The 19,414-nt window shown below is 32.3% G+C and overlaps 1 protein-coding gene across 1 annotated transcript in view; it reads right to left on the bottom strand.

Annotated features, from left to right (window-relative positions):
- LOC136027159 (E3 ubiquitin-protein ligase HECW1-like) overlaps nt 1-19,414 on the bottom strand; it is a 152,891-nt gene that overhangs the window by 80,989 nt on the left and 52,488 nt on the right. Inside the window, exons 7-9 of the mRNA XM_065704150.1 lie at nt 14,547-14,818; nt 11,818-12,003; nt 7,936-8,202 (exon numbers count right to left, since the gene is read on the bottom strand). Of these exons, the coding sequence (XP_065560222.1) occupies nt 7,936-8,202; nt 11,818-12,003; nt 14,547-14,818 (725 nt within the window). The remainder of the gene's footprint in view (nt 1-7,935; nt 8,203-11,817; nt 12,004-14,546; nt 14,819-19,414) is intronic.

The raw sequence follows: 19,414 nt of genomic DNA, 5'->3' as shown, positions 1-19,414 counted from the left end.
CAAACATTGTGTTCAGTTCAAAAAAAAATAAAAAATCTGGGCTACTCTCACTGTAGGTTTCATCGTCCTTGCGTTCATAATTCGAAAACAGGAAAAAAAGGGCAAAAGTTTCCAAGCTAGAAACTTCACGAAGGTTTAGAAAAAGAGGAATGAGGCATTATCTTATTAGTTTTCTTTGATACCATTTACAGGAAAGGAAAATCCATTTTTATGTAAAAACGAACTTTAACCACAACAAAATTAGCATAAAGGATATTATCGCTGAATAAATGTGTTATGTAAAAAAAACGCAAATACTGCCGTTACTCCCACTGCAAGTTTCAATATACTTGTCATCGTGTTTCGATAAGCAAGATTGCTTGCGATCTGCATTTGAAGCAGAATAATAACGTCACAGATTACAAGGACTAGCACAATAAAACTGCATGGACAAGCGTCTGGATAACAATCGTTTACGGTAAAAATAAGGATAAAGATAAAGATAAGGTGACTGACGTTACATCTATGGTTCTACCCAATCGTTTGCATTAAAACCCAAATGAGGGGTGTTATTATTTGTAAATACATAAATAACTATTATTCTCCATGATAGCACGCAAAAAAGTCATGCTAGCATCGGATTGCCAATTACATGTTAGTATACTCATTGACAATACACTTAAAATAACCTCAGGAATTAAAATTACGCCCAAAGTAAGGTACGAATGAAAACAAGGTAAGGTTAGTCAAAATAACAGGTGACAGGCTTAGCTTTTGAAGACCAAACAATCGAGTAAACTGTCTGACACAATTTATCTGACACATAATCAGAAAAAAACATATCGGTAAGTTTTAAACGACAGACACTTCAAGACAGATTTCATCGTCAAGTCATATTTTTCATTTTTTTTTTTTTTTTTTTTTTTAGGGGTCGGTAGACATAATATCTTGAGACAATCTTCATAAGTAACATACTGGACTCCTAAAATAATTATGCACACTCGCTTTTTTGCTACCCTCGGGATTTTCACTCTATATCGAGCGGAGGCCAAGGTGCTACACGGAGCAGGCGTACTCCACATTTGGCACAATGTAACTGTAAAAACTAAAACTTTAATCTTCAAACTTTTAAAAATTAAAATTAAAACTTTTAGTCTTAATAAAACTTTAATTTGTTTTTTGCGTCGATCACGAATCGACGCAACGCAGCAAACGACCGAACCCAATACCACGAGATAGGTTAAATGTCTGTTGTTATATATGGTAGATCGCATCCGCCTGGGAAATTGGGGATAATCTAATTTGTTACTTGACACACTGAAAAACACCCGTATCATACACATTTGAAAAACTTATTCAAGCATCAGCTTGAATAGTGCAAAAGCCTTCTCGATGTTGAAGCCTGTCTCAAGTCAGGTTTACCAGAGGAGACATCGTATAAGAAGCTATCAAAAAACTGAATATTGAAAAAAATTTTAACTTCTTTGATATAAATCTCCAGAGAGCACTATATCTTGGAAATTAATCTAGAAAGTTGAAAAAGAAGTCTATATATCCGGAACATCTTTTTGTTTTTTTGTTTTTTTTTTTTCATTTATTAAGCTTGAATTTACATAAGTATCAGCAATAAAGAAAGTAAATAAAGCCTGTTAGACAACAGGTGTGTTGTTTCCATAACCATTGTAATCTAGAAGGACATTTACAGCTTACATTTGTGAAATAAATACTGCGCTAACTTCTGAACAAAGCTTCAATGGCAAAACGGTTTTAATTTCTGAAATCGGCCGAAAAAAAAATAATGCCGTATTTTGTACAAAATATCTATAGCCAAACTGGCCTACAATGACAGAACAAAGAAATAAAATCAGACAAACGGATTTATGGCCCGTATTAAAAAAAAATAAGAGAAACAAACAAACAACATTTTGCCTGTATTATATAAGGCGTCTTAAGCGTTAAAAAAACAAAAAACAATGCACAAAGAAAAAAATATAAGTAAAAATAATACAGAACAACCTAAGCAATGTATATACGATTGATGCTTCAATATATAATAAACTAGCCAGATCTATGAACACATAAAAGCAACTGGCAAAATTAAGAAATATAAACTTAAAATGAACTTAATTGTTGAAAAATAATCCTTATGTTACCAATGCTGCTGATTTTTGGTAGTTTTTTATTTTATTTAATTCCTTGGAGATTTTGTAAGACTTTGTAGCAGTTCATGTCCATTTTTTAATTTAATGTCGTAAATAGAATCAATACCTAAATTTCCAGTGTCCATATTAATTGCTAAATCTGCAAAAATATATTTTTATTCCTATAGCTTCCCTAGCCCATTACCTAAAGCCTTTATCATTAGAAAAAGCTGTTACTTCTCCAGCCCAAGGAAGCAACAGGCATGACTGTCAGTGGCTGTTCCGCCATAGTTTTTTTTTTTTTTTTTTTTTTTTTTTTTTTTTTTTTTTTTTTTTTTTTTTTTTTTTTTTTTTTTAATCTGTCCAGATTTATCCAAACCACTAGGTTTTTTTTTACCTACATTTTGCTAGAATTAAAGATTTTCTAGGCCATTTCCCAAGGAGAAGATTTCATAGAAACAGCAAGGAGTGACAAATAAAAATATATTTCATCCCATTTGATCACTCTAGATTCAATGATAATACTGAATAGCTTAAGTAAGATGCAATCAATATGCAGACAACAAAAGAACTCGACCAAATATTATAAGAATTTATAATAGAAACATAATAGTACTGTAGAAATATTAGCCTTTCCAAACTCCGTTCAAACATTAAATAAATAAAAAATAAAAAACAAGTACAACAAAAAACTGAAAAGAACTGTAAAAACACCATCCTTTCCAACCTCCCTCCAGACATTAAATTTAAACAAAAAAAAAAGAAAATACTGAAAGAAACTATACAAATATCAAACTTTCTAAACTTCCTTCAAACATTAAATTTAAATAAAAAAAAAAAAAAACAACAAAACAGAAAGGAACTGTAAAAACACCATCCTTTCCAACCTCCCTCCAGGCATCAAATTTAAGCAAAAAAAAGAAAATACTGAAAGAAACTATAGAAATATCAATCTTTCTAAACTTTGTTCAAACATTAAATTTAAATAAATAAAAAAAAAAACAACAAAAAACTGAAAGGAACTGCAAAAACACCATCCTTTCCAAACTCCCTCCAGACATTAAATTTAAATAAAAAAAAAGAAAATGTTGAAAGAAACTCAATCTTAAAAAAATCTCTTTGGAAGAAACAAATCAATCTTTCTAAACTTCCTTCAAACATTAAATTTGGATTTTAAAAAAATTAAAAAACCTGTCGGCATTTTCATTTCTCTTTCAAAACTTTTTCCAATCCCCGCCAAAGACACTTTGCAAAAACTCAAATCTAAGAGAAAGTTCTGATTTGAAAAAAGCTTTGATTCGTTTTAAGTTTCATAACCTCAAATATGAATTGCCTGAAATAACCTCCAGGGTTTTAGGAAAACTTCAGCATTATATAATCGCTTCAAGTGGAAAAATTAGAAAGAGAGATTCCTACAAAAACCATATTCCCCTGTTGCTTAGCTAAAGGAAAACTAAGAGCTTTAGCATTTCAATGAATACACAGAAAAATTAATCTTTTGAGGCCCAATAAAGGTAAAATAAACACTAAAAAGATGATTAATTAATTACATGATAGATATACTAAGTAAGAACGTTTTTTGTGATAAACCCGGGAAAAAATTATAAAAAAAAGTAAATAAAAGACAAAGGTAACAAAATTTATTGACAGCTGGGTTCCTAGAATTTGAAAACCCGCATTTTCCAAATCCAATTTCAATTTATTTAGCATTAATATATATATATATATATATATATATATATATATATATATATATATATATATATATATATATATATATATATATATATATATATATATATATATATAGTAGCCAAAAAAAGATTATACGCATTTACCAACTCCATTGAGCTTAAAATAACTACACTAATTCATTTGATTTTGAACTATAATTCATCAAAAATAAAAACCTAACTTAAAGTGCAAAAAAGAAAAACAGTGACTATCAGGCTTAAAATTAAAAAGAGAAAGATTGATTTGCCGTGAATAAACCCTTGAAGTTTTAGGGATAATTAATTTTTTTATACCGACACTTTGTCAAAAACTCAAGAGAGTTTCCATGAAACTGATATTCCCCTGTTGTTTAGTTATTGGAAAACAACAGGCTCATCTTCTCTACACAATGTACTAGAAACTCAGTTTTTAGATACCAATAAAGTTTTAAGTAAACACAAGAACTAGCGATTATACCAAACAAAGTTCTGGCGTGATGTATTGTCAGAACACTTATTAAAAAAAAAAAAAAAAAAAAAACACAAGATTAAATCAACAGAGTCTATTGACGCTCTTGGCTCAGGTGTTTAACATGGGAAAAGACTCAAAATACTTAGAATAAAAAATGAAGTCACTTGTTTTGGTTTTTACTCAAGCAAGAACATAAAATGATAAGTGCTAAGCATTAAAACATTGAGCTAGTTTGTTGTGTGTATGCAAATTCCTTTAAGAAAAATCAAATAAAATTAGGTCTTGCAACATTTTCAGAACACTTGAACACTTGAAAACCAAAGGTTTAACTTCATGAGAGACAGCAGATCAAACAACCAAGGGCGTATCCAGGATTTTTGTTCAGGGGAGATTTTTTCAGGGGGGTGACCATAAAAACCTCATAAAAACTTGCTTGTATGCATTTTTGTTACGTTTTTACGAGTCGGGCCGAAATTTTGGGGGGAGAATCAAACCCTGAAGCCCTCCTGGATATGACTTTGGCAACAAACCCCCTTTTACCCTATCGGATACGTCTTAACTGATTTCATATATCTGCAAACTGGTATGAAAGTGAAATTAGCTTTTGTACTGGTCCATCATGTTTCCAAAAAAACATTTTTTTTTTTCTGTAGTAATATTGACATGAGATAATGCCATAGTTAAGTAATCAACATTTGCAGAAATTCTTATTAAGCAATTAAGTATTTAACTTAATTAAGTAAGAACTTAAGTAATCAACAGTATTTGAAGAACTTCTTCATCAACTCTGTAAAATACGTCTATTGACGGTACTGCGTAGCCAAAACTATGCAGAATATCTCCTTTGAAAAAAAGAAAAATTCAGAATATTTTTGTTTAATGACATTCAGTATAATTAAGAAGACCTATGGATATTAAATGAAAATTCAGGAAAAAAATTTTGTCAAAAATTAACTTTTGTATTCAAATACATTTTATTTCTGACATCCTGCTTTCTGATAATTCTTAGAAAAAAAGAAACGACGAAGTGTACCGTACAGTAAATTACAAACCGAATTTCCATGACAGAAAATGGGGTGAATGTACTCTGGGTATACTGGGCGGGTGAGGATTGTACGACTGTCTCCTGCACCCCTTGGTCTAATCAAGTTAGAAAGACCCAAAACAAAATTGAGCAGGTTGCTAGAAAGGAAGGAGAAGCTGGCAAAGACTTGGTTGAGGGAGTTCTGGTCGAATTATCAGGAGAGGTCATTGTCTTAAATTACTATTACTGCCCAATCTGCATTAAATGAAATGATTGTTGCTAGAGGGACTGAATCTAAGAAACTAAGTGATGTTTTTGAATAAAGTGGGTCAAACTGAAGCTACAACCAATCGATGAGGTATTATTTATTCTTCTTCTTTCCCTCTTTTCGTCTGCCTCCCAGACTTTCCGTATCTTTTCGTAAAGATAGTCAAAGAGAATTAGTACATTAATTCCTTTAATATTTTTTTTTTTTTTTGCTAAATGAGGCCAAATATACTTACTTTAGGAAACGGGTTTAGAAAAAGAATCTAATAATGGGATACTTCTTTGAAAACACACAATTTGATTCCCTCCACTAAAAAATTTCAAAAATAATTTCGATAATGGTTTTGAACCTATGGAGCCCTTCAAGTTTCTTAAACCAATTTAACATTAAAAGGGGTAATACATTCGCATTGAGGGAAATTCTAGCGTTTCATAAGCGATTTACTGTTATCTGTTCTCTACAAATTTATCATAATCTAGACAATCGTGTTGAAGAGTGATGTGTTTGTCTTTTAATTCCAGCTGTTTATTCAGTTATGAGCAAAGTAGGTTTGGCATTCAAGCCTTACGAGGAGTTTGAGGAGCGGTAAGGCCACCCTTGTTTATGGTGATTTTCTCGACATTGAACACTATGAAAATTCGCTTGCTTTCCTTGTTTTAAAGATATCTTATTTCTGTCACTTGTATCTTCGTTTTAAATCCATTCCTTCAGATACATATAAAAAAATTGGCTAGGCCATGGGTAGCTAAACCCTAACCCAAATACCGAATTTGGGATATCAATCCTGCAGCTGTATCTTTCTTCTACGTAAAGCTTCTACTTTATGCCGCATATAGATGTAGAAACTTGTCTCTATTTATTCTATGGTAATTAAGGATCAACCATCACAAATACAAAATTCAAAATAAATAGTAGATGGAAAGATTCCCTCAACAAAGAAAAACTGTTTTTTTTTTAAGTTCGAAGATTTTCAGTATAAGAGTTAAATCCTTACTCTGAGTGTAAAATGTTTTGAGCTTCAAAATACAGCCAAATAATGAGAAATAAATATAGACATTGAGCACTTTTTCGTGGAAGGTGTAGATCTACTTATATGTACATATTTTATATTCTTCATTTATTTTTAAATCCATATTTTATATTCTTTATTTATTTATATATATATATATATATATATATATATATATATATATATATATATATATATATATATATATATATATATATATATATATATATATATATATATTGTATATATCATATTATAATATATTATAATATTATATATTTTTTTGTCCTCCGCAAAAATAAACATTTCTGCTACTTGAGTCAGATATCATCCATTTATTTTAAAATAAGAGCTTTATTCGTGAAAACCTAGTTTTTTTTCTGATATCAAAATTCCTAAGGGCTTTTCCTCCAGAACGCATTTAACGATGTTATCTCTCATTTGGTTTCTGCTCAATCCCATGCTCGGTTTTACCATTCCTGTTTTCAAGACTCGACTTGAATTCAAAGATTTCTTTCTTAGAGAATCCAGAGGTTTTTCGGGTTTTGCCATTCGATACGAATAACTAAAATATATTTGGTATGATCCAAATTTCACTGAAACTATGGTATGCATGTGACAATCCTTTTTATAGTAAACTGGAGTTGAGTCAAAATGATATATGACCTGTATTTTATATGTTTCATTATGATTGACAGAAAAACACATTCTTCAAAACCTGTCTTAATTTGTAAGCCTAGAAACTTATCCTTAAAATTTCATTAAAATTTTTCAAGGGGAAGATAATTAAATGGATTTTTTGTCGAAGCCACAGTTTTCAGTCTTATCTTTGTAGTTAAACATCTAAACAAAGTGGGAGTGAATTACCAGTTCTTTATAGTTTACTTTGTCAGAACTTCCACGCCATCTCAATTGAAAAACAAAATCGAGAATCAGATGGCTCTAAAACATTAATCTTTGGTAATCTGTCGACCTTCATCCGAAGAGCTTGTCGTATTTAAACCCCCTCGGAAAAATATAACCGTTTCTACAAGGATTATCGTTTGTTGTGATCTCAAAGATCCCATCCCAATATTTTTTTTTGCCATATTAAAAATGGGAACCCTTCCTGTACAAGGGGGCCCTTCCTGTAGTACACATGTATGGGTGCAGCTTATAATACACTTTGCCCAATGTTTTGAATTATGGTTACATGAAATATGTGCACAAATAATTCAGCACATCTTCAAAGCCCAAGCAACAAATATTTATTGGATTTTTAAACTTTAAAATAAGTAAAATATGCATCAAAAAGTGACAGGCTAGCAGATACACAGAGAGAAAGACCTACCATTCCTTGTAGTGCTCAATGCATGAGGACAACGGTGAAATTTGAACCGTGTATGTATCTTGTGCAGAATACTCAAAAAGACCATAGTAAGGATTGAAAAGCTGCCGTGAAATTAGGAAGAAAAATTCTCTGCCAGGACCCCCATAGTCCAGTGCATCTTCTCCAATGAAAGATATATGTAATTTCGACCGCTGGAGTTCTTTCTTTGATGCTGACATAATCTTGGAGAATCCATCTTCCAATATGTAATCCCGGCGGATATTAATCCTTAAGAAGAAATATAAAGACATAATTTATCAGAATTAAGAAAAAGCGTATTGTATTACTAACAGCCACTCGGCTCTAGTGATTCTAAAAGTATTTTGATATAAAACTTTTGTAAAATCAAAATTTATAGTCCCATCCTTGATCTTGACACTTTCTATAGTTTCTTTAACCATACCTTATTAGGCTTTCGAGATACTTAGAAAGTTCCTTTTTCCTCTTTTTCGAGATAATACACAAAATATAATCCATAGATAGCAGTTTGATATTAAAATTATTTTGCCGTATCCATGTCCTATTTGCCCAGAAAAAAAGAGGAAAATCTGGTTTCAAAAAGCAGTCAAAAAGCCTAAAGCTTCCTAGTTTTCTAGCTTTACTATGGTACGTGTGCTGAGCATTTTAACGCCTTTGAAAGTGCTGTAGCTGAACAATAACATGGAATCAACTGGACCAGTATAAAGAAACAAAAGATAAGACAGCAGGATACACGTACATATATTTTTTCCCTGCAGAAGAAGGTACAAAAACATACTAACGAAGAAAAAATCGGTTTATTCAAGTAAAGGAGTAGACAAATGCGAGAGGAGAAAGATATATAAATTGGCTAAAAAAATATATAAATCTATTTGTTATAATAATGAATCCATACAAGTTCATAATAAATATAGAATATAGAATAAATATAGAATAAAATCTAATAAATAAATATATAAATAAATCTGTTAAATCTATTTCACCTTCTTTATTGTCATTGCAACTTTCTCAGTTTTGCTTTGACTGAATTCTTAGCTGTTTGTGAATAGTTAGGGTAGCTCAGATTTTTAATGTTTAAAAATTTTTGGAACATTAGAACTGATATTGGATAAGCTTAGCATGGAAGCAAACTCACAGTAAATGAGGTAAGTTTTGACTAAGGGGCTTTGCATCGGTAAAGCTACGTCCCTTGATAACAATAAGGAGCTTTATAGCAGGAGCTTCAATGAATGTTTCCTCATGACTGAGCCTACAGACTTTATTAGGATAGATCACACAGACTCAAACACAAACTATATATTCAAGGTCGTTTTATACCATTCCTCTCTAAAATTTCGAAAAGCCCACTATTCACTTCTCTTCACTGCTAGAAGGAGGGGGGAGGGAAGTTTCAGACATTACGGCGTTAACATACAAACATCCGAAGCTTATCTTGCAAGTTAACTCCTGTAACTACTACCAAATTATGCAGTACCAAAGCGCCAACACAGTACCAAAGGCCAACACATCTACGAGCGTTCCTTCTTATTCCTAATCTATCAAATTCCCTCATTAAGCCCTCCCATGAAATTACTTTTTACTTTAGATATTTTTTATGACCTCTTCCACTTCATTGGGGAATGTCCTGCTTTTCTTTTGGCACAAGATGGGTAGCCAAAAGGTGCAATTTCTACTACAAACAAACTACTACCAACTCACCGCAGCACCAGGAAACCAGAGGCCAACAGAGCTATGCACGCTCTTCATCCATCCCTATTAATTCAATGCCTCCCTTTTTACACCCTCACAAAAGTTCCCATTTCCTTTAAATCTTTCTTTATGACGTCCTCCAACCCCAGAAGAGGACGACCCGCTTTCCGTTTAGCCCTAGACGGTTGGCCGAAAAGGAAATCTCCGGCAATATATCACCCTTCATCCACAGATCGTGCTCTAGCCATATCAACCTTTCTTTCATAATAGCCCTAGAAAGCGGGATTGAACCACATTCCTCGTACAGCCTACTGTTTGAAATACGGTCAGTCAGCCGGGTGCCCAAAACAATCCGTAAGCAATTTCTCTGGAACACATCTAACAAATCTTCATATACTTTTCGGAGCGTCCATGCATCAGAGCCATATTTAACCACTATTATCACTGTAGCTTCCAATATTCTAACCTTTGTTTGCAGACTTATCTGCCTATTCTTCAAAACTTTTTTAACTGTGAAAAAACACCCTGAGCCTTAGCTGTTCTACTTATTTTATCTTCACTGCTCCCACCATCTTTACTACTACCAAGGTAAGTGAAGCTGCCCACCTGATCAATCTTTTCGTTACCCAACGTCACCTTTTCTTCTTTACTTATTCCTAGCCTTAGTGACTTAGTCTTCTGAACATTAATTTTCAAACCTATTCTAGCACCCTGAATACGAAAAATCTCCTAAAGTCCATTCATTTTGCTCACACTTTCTAGGATGCTTAAATCATTTCGGCAATCTATTATCCGTGAAACGCGACTTAACCCTTTCTTTCACCACAGCACAGGGAAGCTGGCAAATTTACAATCTTCTTACGCTTATGGGCAGTTTTAGCGAAATCCCATTATAGTTGCAATACAGTGCTCATGACTCTTTGATCAGTATCTCTCCGATCCATATTTCTTTGGATGGTATTTACAAGAAATAGCCCCTTTTTACAAAAGTATTGAGTACAGAGTGAAAAGATGATTACAATGGCGAAACCTAGAAAGCCAGACAGTAGGAAAAAACTATAATGTCGGGGAAACATAATTTAAGAAAACAAGATAGAACGATACGTGAATCATTTCCCGCCTTTTAGCCCGGTACTGTAAATTATGTCGACAACCAAAAACTTTTCACTTTTTCATTATGCCCTGTCTAGATATTGGTTGCCGTAAAATTCTATGTAAAAAATTCGTGCGTATCAATAGACATTGAAAACACATTTCAGGCCTTTTAAGGTTGGGCTACACTCTTCCATTGATTTTGGTGCATCACTTTCATCTTATTCTTACATGTGGTCATATGCTAGCCAAATGGTAATGCATTACTATAGTATCTTTGCAACAAGTCTCTAAGCCAGCTAGAGAGACACTGTACAATTATTGGGACACACAGACAAATCGGTTAGGTAAACTGTACAGCTCAACTTTTTTTTCTAGGTAAAATTCGTAATCTTATTCTTTGCAGCCCTTTTCTTTCTTGATACTACTCTTCCAAATTTTCAAACTATACTGAGTATAAACAACTTAAACAAAATACATATGATAGAGGTAGATCAATTAAGAATTTGCTAATAATATTATATTAAGTTTGTTATTAAATACATATGACAGATTTCTTATTAATAACCCGCTTTCGTTGAGTGACAAATAATATATGATAACTTGAAACGTATATGACATAATCTACATTACTGCCATCTAATTCCGTCTAGTATATTATGAGACTGTCATCTTTTATTTCCAGTATGTTAAAAAGAAACTAGCCGCTTTCGGGAGAGCCAAATCCTGTCTTCGATCAAAGTGTTGCGTACAAAACGAAATCAAATAAACAAACTAAAAGGGCGTGGAAATTTGTTTTCCTCTAAATTACGAATAAGCTGGTCTTCCCATTTGCTAAATTATTTGGCGTTTTGTCCATTAAAATGGAAAGTCAAAGTCAGGCTTTAGATTCAACAGCATTGTTAAACGTCATGATTAAAAAATGAACGCTTATTTGAAGATGCTTTTTAAAAAACGAAATCCAAAAGTACAAAGGTATAACTAAATATAAAATATTAATTTTTCTTAGTGGCAATTTTCTGCTTCAAAGCTTAAATCTTACTCTAGTTAAACATCAGATGAACAAGTAAATAAATAGCTTACTTAAGTTTGGATGGTCCTTGTGCATATCCTTTTGATTCCAGCTTTTGATAAAAATGGCGAAGTTTAGCATCGAAATGCCTGTGACTAGATCGATTGTGCCTCGTTGTGTGCACTTGCTGATTACTCGAAGAGCCGCTGGACGAGGCAGCAGCGGGAATGTACGACATGACGTCATCCTCGAATAAGCTAAAAAAAAAAGAAGAAAAAAGCAGGGTTATAAGTGTAAAATTAAGCTTAAGAATTAGCCTGAGGATAGGTTACGAGAACAGTTTAAGCAATTCAAGATTAAGAGAAAAAAAAAAACTCAGCCAGTTTATGAAAATCTGGATGAAGTCCGTAAGAAAATAACGGCAATTTACAAACTCAATTTGGTGCTTCAAGATAGTTATTTGCGAAACTGTTATGAACTTCTCTTTTTTCTGCATAAAAGTAGACTGCGCTCAAGCCAAGAGGAGGGGGGAGTATAACACACAAAAGGACTATTTACCTAAAAACCGGTCTTTATGATCCGGTGTTTAGTCGGATCATTTTTTTTTTTTTTTTTTTTTTTGGTTTAAGTTCTTCCAGTTCTCCTAGAAGAACTTGGTGATATAGAAATGTACTTCGATGTATTTCCCCCTCCCACCTCCTTGAGAAAAAAAAGTTCCAAGAAAATATATTTTCCTAAACCAAAGAAAAGGAAAAAACAGAAAACTAGCCCGCAGGCACTGCATTATATGCAATTCACCTCAAAAATGATACTCACCTTATAATTTCCCTTATATTCTTTGCAATTTTACTGGACATCAACATTACCAATGAGCCGAGTTTGTTGGGAGGTTCAAGTCAAAGAAGGAAGTTATAAGAGCCAAATGCAAAAAAAAACAGAAACAAGTACAATTTCATGCGACAATTTTCCATAGCCTCCCGAAGAAAACTAACAAGGAGGGGAAGGGGTGTCCACCATGCGTCCATCCTCTTAATTAAACCACCGATACATCCTCCAAATTAAACTTACAGCTTCAGGTGTTTTCTTTGAATGCTTGTCAAGAGTTTTCAACTCAACTTTTTCTTTATTCAACTCAAAAAATACAAACAATATTATGCCCCAACAGAGAGCAGAGCTCGTAAGATAAAATGAAGTAGATAACTTACGATTATCTTATCGTAAGATAAGTTTGTTGAACACAATCTTTTTTCAATTCTCAGAAATAATTCCTGGAGCTCTTTGTATTGTTATTTAATCACCCTGTGTACTGAATCATTTTTTAAATTTTTTATTCTTTGCGTTCAAAACAAAGAATTGATTGAAATTTGAAGGTTTGAATTTTGAATTTCGAAAGTGGACGGTCATCTGTATGCCGTGAATTTAATAGAGATGCTAAATTTAATGGTACAATTTTAGTGGACATTTTATCTGTTGGGGTAGAAGCGCTTTTTAAAATTATATTCGATATTCTATCAAATTTCAGTGGCCCAAATCTTCATAAGTGCTATATATTTAAAATCCTCATAAGTTAAGATCCTGTTTATGTGTTTTTTCAAACTTCGGTTTGTGCGTTATGAACGAGGACAGATATTTACTCTTTCAGTCAGGGACGTAAGCAGTGATGGGGGAGTGGGGATCCATCAAAAATCCTAAATTTTCCCTAATGGGAAAGGGCTACTAGTTATAAAATTTGCCCACGGTTTACGTATACTATTTGTTATTGGGAAATACACGGACATTTTTCGGGGGAAGGGTGAATCCAATGCGGAGGGCAGTTAAGAAGGGTAATTTTCCAGGGAGGGGAAAGGGGATTTTCGGTCTGATTTGAAAAAGATTAGGAATTAAATTAAAAAACTTACGTTTTTACAGTAGAAAGTAAGAAGTAACATTCAAACTTAAACGAAAAGAAATTATTCCGTATATGAGGGAAATTTCTCCCTCCTCAATCTCCTGCTCAATCCCCCCACCCTCATATACGCAATAATTTATGTTCGTTTTAAGTTTGAATATTACTTCTTATTTGCACTTGAAAAATAAAACTTTCTAATCTATAAAAAATGGTGACTTACAGCTTAAGAAAAGTAGTATCTTAATTTCGTCAAAACTTCTAAACACCAACTTGAACAAGGTAACAAGTGTTATCTTTTCAAGAATACTGTTGAATCCAAACAATTAATAGGTTTTATATCCTAATATAAATAATCGATGTTTATTTTACTAGACAAGACAGAGTAGATACTGAGTTAGAAACTGACCAGAAAAAGATATATTCTGCCAAATGCGTAAAATTGCCATTATTTTTTTTTTTTTTTTTTTTTTTTTTTTTTTTTTTTTTTTTTTTTTTTTTTTTTTTTTTTTTTTTTTTTTTATTGCCTTTTCTCGGATATGAAAGAAATATTGGAAAGAAATTAGCTTACATTCAATGAGAATCCGGCCAAAACTCAAAGGGGTGTATTTCTAATAAATAGAAAATAGACATAATATTTTATAGAAAATAGAAATTTTCTATAAATAGAAAATTAAAGTAAATATGCCTACAGCTTTAGAGGGAAAAACGAACTGCATAGTAAGCAGAGGGGATAAGTTTCTTCAAAAATGTGAATATGAATTTTCAGCTGTTTTTTCTTTACAAAGAAGTTCGTATTTTCAAAATTTTATGTTTGCTTTTGATGATCAAAATCTGAAAATTTACAGCTTTTGGCATTATTAACAGGTCTGAGGCTTAACAGTAGAAAATAAATGGGTGACTAATTTTACTTACCTAAGAAGAATATTCACGTCCAATTCATTTGCCATCCTTTCCAAAGCACTACTACCCTCTACCCGTATCACATTCACTTTATCTTTGAGCACACTATCACCCGAGATATCAGGGTATCGAGCTTTCAAAATATCTAAAATATTCGGCTGTCTCAAGAATGCTATCACTTTTTCATTATAGGCACTGGGGATCTGCGGTTGGGATTCAGCAGGACAACTAGCAGAAGGATTGCTTGCAGGTCGAGGGGGCAAAGGAGGCGGAGCTAAATCCAACTGAAAAAATGGCTGTAACTAAGATACGGATAATAACTAGGAAAGGATAATCGTTACTTTCAAAATATCAATAAATTTATCGAAGTAGTTAATTTTTTTAAACTATCAAATAAAATTTCATATGGCAGTTAATTCTTTAAAAACTAATAAATAAAATTTTAGACCTTCAATTTTCGCTATAGTCTTTTAAAAAACGAATGCGAACGTTTATTTTCGGATAGCTTTGTTGATCTAAAAAAAAACGTGATATTTAACTATCAGTATTAATTACTAACAGATAAAACATACTTATACCAATTAAATATAAATTTACCAACTTATACCAACTTATAAATGTGAACTACAAAACTGAAAATTAGAATTCACTTTTGCATCAGCGTAACCAGAAGCCTGATACAAAATAGTGCAATCAATTACACCAAAAAAGCCCTGAGGTCACCCTATTTCGAGAAAAATACGCCAAAAATAGAATTTAAAAAAAAAAATTGCTCTGAAAAACGAGTTGATTTGAAATTAAATATAAAGCCATATTAAAAGGGCAAAAATAGAACAAACACACCTCATCTGCCAACAGTACTTTGCACTTTAACAGAAAAAAGTGACTACTATAAACCACTATGAGAATCAGATTCAATTCAATTCAGAAATTCAGAAATTCAATTGTAGAAGAACTACTGTCTGAACCCTTGACACAACTAATCTTACATTTTTACTTACTACTACCACTTTTTGAATTCTCATTTTTTTTGACAAAATAGAAGAAGATTCCAATTCAATAAGACTTATAAATTGGACACAAAAAGACTGCAGCTTTTTAGGAAGGCTGTTAAAATAAAAGCGTATTTTAATAGGAAACTTGCTCTCAATAGAGATACGAGGAAAATTCCTTTGAGTTACTATACCCCGAAGAATAAATAATTAGTATTAAGTTTTCAATAATATAATTTACTTCAAAGTGACAGTAAAAATAAAATCTACGAAAGTAAAACAGTTCAAAATAGGGATGAAACCTTTTAATTGACAGTGAACAGATATAAAAATTTGTAACCGGATATTTCGAACACATATACAGTGTTCATCATCAGCACTAAAACTCTGAGTTTTACTGCTGATGATGAATACTGTATATGTGTTCGAAATATCCAGTTAAAAAAAAATTACATCTGTTCGCTGTCAATTAAAAGGTTTCATCCCTATTTTGAACTGTTTTACTTTCGTCATGGAAAGGCAGTGTGGTCTTCGAAGTTATCTAAGAAAATCTGCAATCAATGTTTCCAGCTTTATCAGCTGTTTCTAGTGACATCAATGTGAAAAAATTTAGGAGAGTAACAAATGTTTCAAATTCTTGCGGGAGGGGGGGGGGCAAATTTTTTTTTTCTTTTTTTTTTCTGCAAACAGTCGAAAAAAGGAGTGCATTTACGGTTGATAAATTCTTACTTATGCTGAACGAGTATGTTGGATCGATTTATGGCTTTCATATGAATATTTCTGTGAAGTCCTAGAAAATCGAACAGAATACATAGCTGGTATGGCAAATTAACTAAATAATCTGACTGGGAACCATTGTAAACTGATAAAAATTGCAAGAAATATTCCATATATGTTCTTATACGTTTAGAATCATGAAAAACTAAGAAGGTTTAACTTATCTACAGCAGCCCTATGGGCAATGGGCCAACAGCTGCCGACTAGCACCAACATTATGGGTTGCTAATACAAAAATGATGTTCCAATCTTTGTTTCGTAAAATTTCAGTAAATAGAATGCAAAACAAATATAGATGGCAGTATTTGTCAGCATGGAATTGGCGCACAAGCTAGAAATCTTGCATGAACTTCTTCCCTTGTGTTTTATATATTTTGTTTCTATCTTTTCAGAGTTTTTTTCTTTAGTCTTTTTTAATATTTTACTTATATAAGTGCTTGCTATGATACAGCTATGATTATAACTAGTATTATTTTCAGAGAAGCTCCTATTACTTTTAGGAAAGCTTCAATTATATTTAAGAAACCTTCTATTAGTTTTAAAAAAGGTCCAGTCTTTAAGAAGTAAGTATCCACTTCCTTTTCACTCCTTTAAGTACAAAATAGTTTTTACTTCCTTTAGTATTTACTTATGTTGTTTTAACCAGTGCATGCATTCTAATATAATTTCAAAGAAAGCATATATTTATAAGAGACAAGTATCCAATATTTTGTTCAACCTATATAAGTCAGAGATAGAATCCTTGTAATTGCTTGCCCTCCTTCTTAAGCTTTCTTTTTCTGCTGTTTTTTTTTTTTAAGAATGGAACTGTCCTTTTTTTTGGCCCTTATTTTCTTACTTTGTGTAATTTGGCCGTAATTCCATTTTCAGTTAAATAATCGCTTCTGCAGGGACCTACTTAATCTGAGCTCCTTGGAACATTAAGGCATAACAGGCATCGCCAATATAAATAACGAAACAGCAACAATATCCCGTATCTAACATTTCATTTGGCCCTTACTTGGTAATTCCAGGTAATTTCATACCATATAGAATTACCTTATTACTTTTTTTTAATTCAGTAAAGACTACAGAACCTTGCTGTTTTGAGCTATTTTTTTACTTATAATTTATCGTTTAATTTGCTATAATCTGGTTATGCTGATACAAAACACAATGTCATCCAAGAGATATTTCTTGAAAATTTTAAGCAGCCTACTACATTATTATCTGCAAAAAAAAGATGAACCAGCATACAGATATGACAATTCTTTTTTTTTTTGCATATTTCTGCATTAGAAACAATTAGCTGAACCAACATACTACGCTCTGATTGGTTTGAAAATGGCTGTGATTTGGTTGGACGCTAAATAGTCCACCGCCAATCATTGCGAAAATTCGTTCACTTTCATTCAAATTAAATAGAGATTTATCTTCCATCATTCATCTATGCCCCTCCCAAGTAAATACGATCCAGAGTGTAAATGGAAGGCCAGTATTCCATAAACAGGCATGTACGTAAAAATTTATTCTATAAAAAGTCTAAATTTCGGAAAGCCAAATTATTTAGCCCCCCCAAAAAAAAGAATAGGAGAATTATAGGAGTATTATGAGATAAATCTTGAAAACCTCAATGATTCGAGGTAAGACCAAGTTGGGCGAATGGACAACCTTTACTACGAAGCCAGATGATTGTCTTGTAATGGAGTGGGTGGACTGACCGAGGGTTTCACTATTGAACTAAATAGAGAATTCATTTAAAATAAAAAAAAAAAAAATTAAAAGAAGACACAGAAATAATTATATGTTAAACCCAACCATCTAATAAATAAAATCCTTGAAATCAAGTGCGTGTTTGTGTTTGTTGGTTTGGTAGATAATAAAACCATCGATTCATTAATTCACATTTTAGCCATTAGCTTACCTGAACACTTATTGTCGGTGCTAATAGTTATCCGATTTGTCCAGTTCACATATGGTTAAATAAAATAAATATTCTTCTTCGACAAAATTTTTTTAGCCCCCTCCTGAAGACCCCCTCTTCCGTAAATGCCTACCAAGGCCATAACCAGAAAGCAATTTCAAGTCTGACAACGTTAAAATAGATTTAGCTGCCTTTTCTGAATTCTTGTTCAAAGTAACATCTATTTGATTTGCAAAAACATTCTATCAATTCACCAATTCATCCTTCATGTCTTCATTTATCTCAATAAAAATATTAATGACGCCAAAGCAAGTATATTTCTTAAGAATAAATACAAATGGAATTTAAAGAATGGCAAGGTAAATTAAAAATTTAGACAAGAAGGCACGTCAGATATTAGCAGGATGTTCGGAGCTCATGAAAAATAAATAAGGATCGTGACTAATTTTCAAACGTAAATCATCACGACTTCGATAATTTTTTTCCTCTTTTTAAACCTGTTGTTTAGAAGATGCCGAGGTAAATACATACATAATGCTAGGGCTTGACAGACGCAATAATTCAGGGTCATTTTTCGAAATTACATTTAAGGGAGCGCAGATGGACGCGATGGGTAGCCTTCCTTAGAGCTAAGACATGAAAACAAATTCAGCTTAGGTATAACCACCTGAATAAATAAATCAAACCGTTCACTTTACTGAATTATACAGCCATAGATAAGGATACAAATCGTCAGGAACATAAAAAAAGGCTTAAAATTTTATTTGTTTTATCCGCGAGTGAAACCTGTGTTATAATTTGTAGTTTGTTATTTGTCAGGAACATAACAAAAGGGCTTAACATTTTATTTGTTTTATACGAGAGTGAAAATGTATTATAATTTCTAGTTTATTATTTGTTATTGTGTCTTCATTTTGGTATTTAGCGCATCAAACTATCCCATAAATGTCTTTCGGAGTGGGGAGGGGGTTGATACACCTCCTGCTGCATATAATTCTATCTGTTTCACCGTAAACTTTGAGCCACGACATCTAGAAATAATATAAAGCAAGTACCGTCACTATTTCATCTAAAGAATTTAACGAAATCAAAGTTTAGAATCTGATAATTTAAAAGATTGTTGGGATTATAAAAAACAAATTAGGTTGTGAAGTTGCAAAAAAAAGCAACAAGGAATATTGACAAAACTTTAAAAACTTGGTAAAGCG

The sequence above is a fragment of the Artemia franciscana genome, chromosome 5, assembly GCF_032884065.1.
Source record: "Artemia franciscana chromosome 5, ASM3288406v1, whole genome shotgun sequence".
Lineage (NCBI taxonomy): Eukaryota > Metazoa > Arthropoda > Branchiopoda > Anostraca > Artemiidae > Artemia > Artemia franciscana.
This window is presented reverse-complemented; position numbering and strand designations above follow the sequence as displayed.